Genomic DNA, 9350 nt, shown 5'->3' on the forward strand with positions numbered 1-9350 from the left:
AGATTGCCCTTTTCCCAGGCAAACCGGTGTAGTGGGTCCTGCACTCCCTTCCTCAAGCAGTGGGATTTCCCCTCATTTTCCCTCGCTTGGCCCTGTGCCAGCCCCAGAGGCTGTGCTCTCTGGTTCCCAGACCCTGTCTCTCCCACTCCTGCTCCCGCTCTCCTGGGCGTCATTGTTCCTGGGCCTGGCTTATAACACGGTTTGTGCAGCAGGGACAAAGATGACAGGGCTTCCTCCATCTCGCAGAGCAAATACGTTCATTGGCCCAAGCGTTCAGCACTGCGATTAATTGAGAGCTGCCTGAATCTGGAGCACCAAGTGAGCATCATTACAGCCATTTGAAAATGAGGGAGAAGAGACTGTGAGCAAGAGGATCAGGGCTGGAGTCCATGCACCGTACGGGTGAGTAATCTGTACATGCTGAGAGCTGACAGCTTTCAGGGCTGGGAGGGCTACCTGGTACGTCACTACTGCTCTTTTGCTATCAAAAAGGTCCTGCGTTGCTGTTGCAGCCACGTGGGTCAGTAATGCCAGCCCCTGTACTCCTGGGGAACCTCCTGGGGATGCTCCCCAGGGCCGGGGCACCCCATGGGTCAGGGTGTGGGGGCAGCTGCTCACCTGAACCTGCCACCTGCCACCTTTACACCTGCCTGCGGGGCTGAGGAGAGCCAGGGGAGCACGGTGTGGGGGGGAAACGAGGGGGTCCCAGGAGAAAGTCTGCTGGGTCTGGTGCCGTGGGATGGGAGCCCTCGTGGGTGCTGCGAGGCGGGAGGGCCTATGCAGCTAGGGCTGAATCAGCCTGGGGGGCTGGCCCCATACCTGGTTGCTCTGCCCTGTACTTCCCCTATTGGGGGCTGCTCCCCCCCCGGCCCCGCGTTTCCCTGCCTGCGGAGCGGGGTGCTGGGGCTCCTCCCGCCCAGCCTCGGGGGGTGCCCAGCCCTGCGGGGTGGGGTGGGGAGGCTGGGGCTCAGCCCGCGGGCGGTGGGTGCAGTGAGGCGCCGCGGCCAGCAGGTGCCACTGCCCCCCCGCGCTGCCAGTGCCCGCCGCCGCCCGCCGCGCCGGCAGCGCCCTGCCCGGGGGTCCCCCGCCTCCCCGGTGCCCCCTGCCCGGGGGCTCCCCCCTGCCTCCCCTGTCCCCCTCCCTGGGGGGGAAGGGCTGCTCCCGTGTCCCCCCTGCCCGGGGGGCTCCCCCACCTGCCCGGCCCGCCCTCCGCCCCGCTGCGAGCGGCGCTGCCGTGACACCCGCCCCCCCCGGGTGACACGGGGGACCGTGGGCGAAGCGCTGCCCTCCGGGCGCACCCAGCAGCCGGAGCGGAGACGCACCGCCGCGGTGGAGCCCGTCGGTGTCCGCACGCACACGCGGGACGGGGCGGCTGCCGCCACCCCAGCGCTGCCCAGGCTAGCGGCGGCGGCAGGAGCAGGCCCCCACCGCACCCCCGTGGGTGCCCGGAGCCCCGCGGGCTGCGCACCCCCCCGGACGGCGGGCGCGCCCCTCACGGCGCCTGCCCACCCACCCCACAAACGCGCGCTGTGCCCCAGCCCCTCGCTGCGCATCCGCGCACGGGTGCGACCCGCCGGGCTCCGCTCCGCGGGGACGCTCCTCCCGCCGGGCGGGGTGAAGCCGCCCCCGCCGTGGGCTGGGCGAGACCGTGGGGCGAGGGGCTGGGGGTGCCCCGGTGCTGAGGTGCCCAGGGGTGCGCGGGTGGGCACAACAGAGAAAGGGCCGAGCAGAGAGCGTGCGTGGCGCGGAGCGGGCGGGCGTGAGCACGGGGCGAGGGGAGTGTGCGTGGGGCGGGGTGTGCCCGTGTCGGAGCGGGGGGGGGAACGGACGGACGGACGGACGGACGGGACCGGCGGCTGGGCGGAGGGTGTGCGGGGTGCGTGTCTGTCCGTGCGTGTGCCTGTCTGTGTGTCTGTGCGTGCGCGCACCGGGGGCAGCTCCCCACGTGGGGCTGACGCGGCAGCCCCGGCCTGATCCGGGGCTATAAAGCGGGCTCGGCGGCGAGCGAGGCAGAGCAGCCGCCGCCGCCGGCTGCAGCCCCGGCCCCGCTCCGCTCCCGCCCCGCGCCCCCGGCCGGCAGCGCCCCAGAATGAGCCGCGGGCCCCCGCAGCGCCCCGGCGGCCGCCGCCCGGCCCCGCCGCGGCCAGCGGCGCAGTAGGAGCGCGGAGCAGCCCCGCGGAGCCGAGGCGGGCGCGGCGCGGGTGGGGCAGGGGGCGAAGGGCGGGGGTGTCCACCCAGCCGGGGTTGATGTTTAACCTGGAGCACCCGTTCACGGAGGGGGGCCACTTCTTCTCCTCCATGGAGTACCAGCGGCAGCTGGAGGAGGAGGAGGGCTACCCACCTCTTGGTGCCAACGGGACCTTCAACGACAGCGGTGCCGGGCCGGGCTGGGGCATGCCGTACCCCCTGCACACCACCGTCACCCTCATCAGCCTGGCGGGCTTGCTCATGCTCTTCACCGTCTTCGGCAATGTCCTGGTCATCATCGCTGTCTTCACCAGCCGGGCGCTCAAGGCCCCCCAGAACCTCTTCCTAGTCTCCTTAGCCTCGGCCGACATCCTGGTGGCCACGCTGGTCATCCCCTTCTCCCTGGCAAATGAGGTGATGGGGTACTGGTACTTTGGCAAAGTCTGGTGTGAGATCTACCTGGCCTTGGATGTGCTGTTCTGCACCTCCTCCATCGTGCACTTGTGTGCCATCAGCCTGGACCGTTACTGGTCCATCACACAAGCCATCGAGTACAACCTCAAACGTACCCCGCGCCGCATCAAATGCATCATCTTCATTGTCTGGGTCATCTCAGCTGTCATCTCCTTCCCGCCACTCATCTCCATTGAGAAGAAGAGTGGGCAGCAGGCTGACCAGGGGGTGGCAGGGTGCAAAATCAACGATGAGAAGTGGTACATCATCTCTTCTAGTATTGGCTCCTTCTTTGCCCCCTGCCTCATCATGATCCTGGTCTATGTGCGCATCTACCAGATAGCCAAGAGGCGAACCAGGGTACCGCCGAACAAGCGGGCAGAGCGCCCTGAGAAGAGGCAAAATGGCTTGGCCGACAAGGAGGACCTGCCAGCCACAGCCCAGCTCAATGGGGAGAAGGCAGCAGGAGGCAGCGGCAGGCAGGAGGGAGAGGTCAACGGTATAGACATGGAGGAGACCTCTTCCTCCGAGCACCAGGAGAATAACCAGTGTAAGAAGTCAGAGAGACCATCGAGGGGAAAGACCAAGACTAAGCTGAGCCAGATTAAGCCTGGGGACAGTTTGCCCAGGAAGGCGGAGGAGGAGAGGAACACCAAAGGGTCCCGGTGGAGGGGCAGGCAGAACCGGGAGAAGCGCTTCACCTTTGTGCTGGCGGTGGTGATTGGGGTCTTTGTCATCTGCTGGTTCCCCTTCTTCTTCACCTACACGCTGACGGCCGTCTGCAAGAGCTGCTCTGTGCCCGACACCCTCTTCAAGTTCTTCTTCTGGTTCGGTTACTGCAATAGCTCCTTGAACCCTGTCATCTATACCATTTTCAACCACGACTTCAGACGGGCCTTCAAAAGGATCCTCTGTAGGATAGAGAGGAAAAGGATTGTTTGAAGCACCCTTTGCTATGGGTAGGACTAATTGAAGACTTTGTAGGAGAGTAAGGCATGGCTTTCTTGGGCTGTGCTTGCATGGGATGATTTCCTTCAGCTTGCGAGCAGGAAGCCTTTAAAACCCAAGGTGAGCCTATGGAAATGCCAGGCAGCAGCAGCGAGGAGCAGCAGGCAAGTGGAAGCCCGAGCCGTGGCATTTGGCTTTCCAGGGGAAGATGGCTTTTGACTTGCTTGGTTTATTTTGTTAGTTTTTTTTTTTTTCTTTTGCCAGAATCTCTCAGTGGATACTTTCATGACTGCTCAGTTTGACTCTTTAAAGACAAGCAACGTGCAGCTCCATGAGATGAACAACAAAGAGGGAGTATGCCACCCCAGAGGTGTTGGCTTTTTTATTTTGTTGTATCTTTTTTTTTCCTGTTGTATATGTAATTAATTTTAACCCCCTTGTAAAATATAGTATTGTATCCCTGAATCTGAATGTCTTAATTTTTGTCAGGCAAGCAGCTTTGAAACTGTGAATGCTTTAATTATCTTTGACTCCTTAAAAGTCCCTCTCCTCCCACCCCTAAACCCTTCTCACTCAAAACTGCTGAACAGCTAGAGCCATCCCCCCTACCTGGCAGTTTGATAATATTACCAAAACTTCCAATGTCCAGTCATATTTCTTGGCTATAAAGCTTAGGATCACAGACCTCACCAGACTGGCTATTTTTGTGGTTATTTTTTGTATCGTACCTGATTCTGCTTCATTTCTGTGTTGTCTCTGATATAATATAGCTGAGACAGTAACTTCCCTCTTGTTATTCATTAAAGCAGACCCTGATGGAGCGGTGGCTTTGCCAGCAGGCAGGGACATCCCAGGCAGTGGAGTGACAGGCGATTCCCTGTGCAATGTGAGGCTTAGGACCTGGCCAGGCTCCCCACGAGTTAATCTTGGCTGATATTATACCACACTGCTGCACTGAAATGTGTTCAATGCTAACTTGCTTCCCCCGCCTCCAACTGTAAATAGATAACGTTTCAAAACAAATAGCAGGGCTCCGTATATCATGTTATCTCATTTGTATTGATTCGTGATGGTTTAACTCCTGCGGGATCTCCTGCAGAAGGCGGGGGGGTAAGGTTGTGCGCAGGGGCTGTTCCACCTTTCTGAATTAAGGGAGAAGAGTTCTGTTTTTAATCTGCCAGTCTCATCTTTCCTGGGAAACACGAACGCATCCCACTTTCAGTCTTACACAGGGCAAAACTCCGAAATGGGAAACTTAACTGACAGTTTCTCCAGTATTTTGTAGTGTAATTAAGCTTTTTTTTTTAAAAAAAAAGAAGTGTAAATATTGTGAGATTGGAGCAGGATAGAGAGTTAATACTGCTTTTACACTCCTTTCCTGAAATGTCTTTCAGCTCTTTCTGCTAAAAAAATATACACAAAAATTGACAGAACAAAAGAAATCTAACGTCCTTGTGCCATGAAGAAATTTCTGGATATTATTAAAAGGAAAAACTTGATCAATCACAATAAATTAGACTGCAAGCCTATTAATGTTATGAAAACAGCTTTATCAAATACTGACAAGTCATAGAAATTGTTTGGAGAAAGCAAAGTTTGTGTGTCTTGAGTATAAGATGAATTTGCCTTCTCTGGAGTCATACGGTGCATAGGAAGAGACTTTAAAAAATACATTTTTACTTTTGGGAAGTGTTTTGTTGATTTTGCTCTCTCTTTTGACTTTGTGATTAACTCCAAGGGTCCCCGGATGCATCTTGGGACCTGGAGAGCAATGTTTACATTCACTTGCGTTTTCAGAATTGAATCCTCAAGAGGTGAAGAAAGCAAATAAACTGTGCTTTACTGTAAAAAAAACCAAAACAAAACACCAAAAAAACCCAACCATGAGCAGAAGTTGCTATAATGGATGATTATTTTTATTAAATAAAAGAGCATTTACAGATCAAATGTGAAAACCCTCTGGATAATCTGTTAGCTGTTTTATCTTACTTTTTTTTTTCCCCCAGCAGCTCACCGATCCTCCGGCAGCTTTGGCATTGACATTTTTTAAAGAACGCATTGGGAAAAACACTTGTGTTTTCTGAAAGGCATTATTACTCCAGGTAGGGAACAATGGCTCAGTTAATTGTGCAGTGGCATAATAACAAATGAGTCCTTGATATTTCTTGGGGTTCCCCGCCCCCCGCCCCCCCCCCCCCCCCCCCTTCCATGCCACAGTAAGAACATTCACGTGTTTCTTAAAGAAAAGAGCTTAGGGTTTCAAGATGTGATTTGCTCCCTGGAAATCCAGCCTGGCACTATTGCTGGGGACGCCTGGCTGGTGCAGCATTTGCAGCTATTGAGTTGAGAAGGTTTCTCATAATTAGGTTGCAGATGGGATTAGAAATGATTAGGCTGGGAGGCAATATTTCTTGATATATGCAGGAGTGTCCATCTGTGTGGGGCTTTGTTTCCAGCCCCCGAGGGCCAGCTGGTTGGGCTTCCTTGCCCTTACGCCAGTGCTGCCGAGACCCTCCCTGCAGGAGGGTGATGGGGAATTTTTCTCCCACCAAATGAAGCACTGCTTCTGTGTGGCTACCTGCTTCCCTGAGGATGCTCTGGTCCACTTGCCATTGGCTTCAGCTGGGCTGCTTCTTTGCCACAAGTGCCACATAGCTCCGAAGACGGGGGGTGCAGGAGGCACCGATCCTGCGAGTGCTTTAGTGTGTGCTTCGTTTTGCCCAGGAGTGCATGTAACCGTTCGTGACTTCTGGCTCCTGGTCTTCCCCCTGTTGGGGTGTCTGGACTCACCCTGCTTCCCTGCTCTGGTTCTTGTTTGGTGAGAAAATAAGTGACCAGAGCCCAGTGCTGGAGCTGCTGGTCTCACAGCCCCACTCTGCCACTGCCACCAAGCTTGCAGCTGGAGGTGCTGGGCAAGCTGGGAGGTGGACCAGGGCTGGCAAGCAGGATCGCTTCTGGGTGTAGGGCACCTTGTGATGGCCCAGAGATGAACCTTTTGATCTCCACATGGTGGCCTTTGCAGGCCAGGAGGGTTTGATCTGGGCACAGTGTCCCGCTGTCTGTCCTTGTGTCTCAGCTGGCCCTGTTGGCCTTGGTGGGTTTTACAGAGCAGACCCCATGGGGCAGGAGGCAATCCAGCAGCCATCGGTTATGCTTGCCCCATCCCCTTGGCTGTCTGATGTCCTCATGGCCAAACCTCTGCTATAGACAGTAGAGTATTTTGGTGAGTTTGGGGCTGGGGGACTGGGGCTTTGGTGGGCTTTCAGTTAGGCTTTCAGCTGACAGCAGTCTGATTGCTCCCAATTTTCTATCAAAAGTAAAGGTAAGGTGCAAAAACATGAAATTATGCCTCCCAGGTTGTGTCCCTCCCAGAACCTTGTGTCCAGTAAAATAAAATACTCAAGGGGCTGTTTTATGCACAGGCATCTGACGTGGCAGAGCTGCCTGCCCATCCTTGTGGCTGGTGTCTGAACTTCCACCATCCTACTGCCTTTGCCACCTTCCAGCTCAGGCTTTTATTTCATTTTCCCTCAACTGTTGGTCATTTTGGTTTCAGCTGTGTCCTGGACCCTCCACGCCTGCTGGGGATGGGCAATTCCAAGTCGCAGTGACCTCTGGGCACTGTGGGATGTGTGGTGGAGGTGCTGGGGTGAACCCACCGTCGCTTTCCCCTTGGTAGGTGAGGACTGGCCCTGCTGCCTCTGAGCCAGAGGTTGTGTTGCTGTGGGCTTTGCTGGGACCCTCCCTTGGCTCTGCTGTAACTGAGTCCAGCTCTGCCATTTTGCTCACATCTGTGCCTGCCTCATCTCCCTATGGGGCTGAGTCTCAACGCCCTTGCCTGGTCCTGATGCCCGGGTCTTCCCTTGCCCCCTCCCAAATCCCTCCTCAACAGGAGAAAGCTGCCTCATTGCTCTCAGCTCATTCCCATGCAAATGGCACGTTAGGGAATGTAATGAACTTTGGTTGTTTTTCATACTTTTTATTTTGGTGCTGCACGGTTAATGGTGTGAGGGCTGAGGGCGGGGAGGGGGGACCTGCCTTCCCAGTGGGGTAGGAGCCATTGGGCTGGCACAGCAAGCAGTGGGAAGAGGTGCTGCTCTCGGCTTTACCCTGGAGGGGTTTCTCCACAGCTTTCCTGTGTGGGGTGAACCTGCACCCCACCCTTTTGTGGAGACCCCCGAGGACAGCCCAAAAGTGTCAGCTCAGGGACGCGCAGGAGGGGCTGAGGTGAGACATGGCAAGTGTCCCAGAATGTCCCCAGGTGAAAGCTGCATGAGCAGCAGGGTTGCCCCTGCAAAGACTGGTGACTGCCTGCCCAGGGCTTGTTCCTGACCTACTCAGCCTGCTGACACATGCCTTTATTTCCACGGGGTTTCGGTCCCTGTTCTCTGGGGTACAAGGAGCTGGTCACGGAGAGGAGCGTCTCCAAGGTATTCCAGTGAGGGATGGACTTGGCCTGAATCACTCTGCTCCGGCAAAATGAGTTTCCCGTGCCTGGGGGAGCCTCTGTGGGCTTCAGCCCATGCCCGTCAGCTGTCCCATGCCGTAAGTACCCCCATCCCACCCAGCATCCCCTTGCCTAGGGGTTGCTGGATGTGGTGCCTTGTGATGTCCCTCTGGGTTGGGTTGCTGGCCTGGTTGCCTGTGAGGCTCTAATCAGCTGAAACTCTTTGTTGTATTTTATTTCTTAACGTTCCTTGTTCTTTCACCACTGGAAAAGTTCAAAGTCTGCTGAGATTGCTCCTTTATTACAGCCTGTGCTCTGGCAGGCAGCTACGCTTGGAGCTGTCTCACCGCTCCTGCTACGAACTGCTCTTTACTGCTGGTTTATAGTAACATCTCTGCTACTTGTTAAGTATTTGTAGCTGCGATTGCTATGCCTTATCCCAAGCTGTAGAAATGAAGAGAGAACAGGGTTAGCGGGGAGCGCACCTCCTGCGTTAGCCACTAGTACTCAGATCACAAATGCTCCTGGACTGGATCCTGACCCTTCTGTGAACAGAAAGGGTTGTAGATTGAGTCTTGGGAAGTCCAGGTGAAATTCCAGCAGGGGGTCGCACTGCAGTAATGCTGCACGAGGCCACAGCGCACTCCCAAATGTCCCCAAGGCTGAGCAGAGCTGACGGTGAACAGGGCTCTGTGGGGCACCATAAAACATGCCTTCCTTGGGTTGGATCATGGCTGGTCCCAGGAGAGAAGGAGACCTGCTGTTGTGGGGCAGGTGTTGAATGTTGGGAGGTGTTGAATGGAGATGCTGGTGCTTGAGTTGGTCATTCAACATCCCTTCCTTCTTGAGGGACCTCCTTGGCCATTTGAGTGGTTGCCTAGGAGTGCTCATTTCCAAGAGAGGACTATCAGTGTGTGAGGACATCTCACATCCAGGGCTATATGGATGTGAGATGGATCCCAGCACCCAAATCCAACAAAAAGGCACGAGGACAAACCATAAGCGGGAGCAGGAAGGCATCTCTGTCACTTGAGGATAAGTATGTATCAGTAAAGTTGTAAACTTGCCAGCTTAAACTGGTTTAAAACTGCTTAAACTGGCTCTGGTTTAGTCTGTTAGTGTGATGGTCAACTCCATATTGGCTGAGTTAGGAGAGACCATCTGTGCTGGCTTGGATCTAGGTCCTGTGGCTCTGAGAGTGGCCTCTAGCAGATTTAGGGGAATAGGGGGGAGCAAGGACCCTTCCCAGGAGGCTCAGGGGTCATTAGGCATTCAGGGATTTCCTGGGGCCAGCGGTGCCTTTTGCACTAATGGA

General features: G+C 55.8%; 1 protein-coding gene across 2 annotated transcripts; it reads left to right on the top strand.

Moving 5' to 3' along the window:
* The first annotated feature begins 143 nt into the window (after positions 1-143).
* ADRA2A (adrenoceptor alpha 2A) lies at positions 144-5535 on the top strand. Of its 2 annotated transcripts, XM_075107664.1 has the most exons (2): positions 144-402; positions 2373-5535. In XM_075107664.1, exon 2 carries the CDS (start codon positions 2395-2397, stop codon positions 3580-3582), a length of 1188 nt encoding a protein of 395 aa, XP_074963765.1. In that variant the 5' UTR covers positions 144-402; positions 2373-2394; the 3' UTR covers positions 3583-5535. The 2 variants fall into 2 exon arrangements, with proteins under 2 accessions (XP_074963765.1, XP_074963764.1); XM_075107663.1 differs by lacking the exon at positions 144-402 and having other exon boundaries at positions 1843-5535.
* The last annotated feature ends 3815 nt before the right edge of the window (positions 5536-9350 follow it).

The sequence above is a fragment of the Phalacrocorax aristotelis genome, chromosome 12 (assembly GCF_949628215.1).
Source record: "Phalacrocorax aristotelis chromosome 12, bGulAri2.1, whole genome shotgun sequence".
Taxonomy (NCBI): Eukaryota; Metazoa; Chordata; class Aves; order Suliformes; family Phalacrocoracidae; genus Phalacrocorax; species Phalacrocorax aristotelis.

What these genes read in the sequence shown, in the direction of transcription:
- ADRA2A (XM_075107663.1), top strand. Translation starts at nt 2,248, where the DNA reads ATGTTTAACCTGGAGCACCCGTTCACGGAGGGGGGCCACTTCTTCTCC.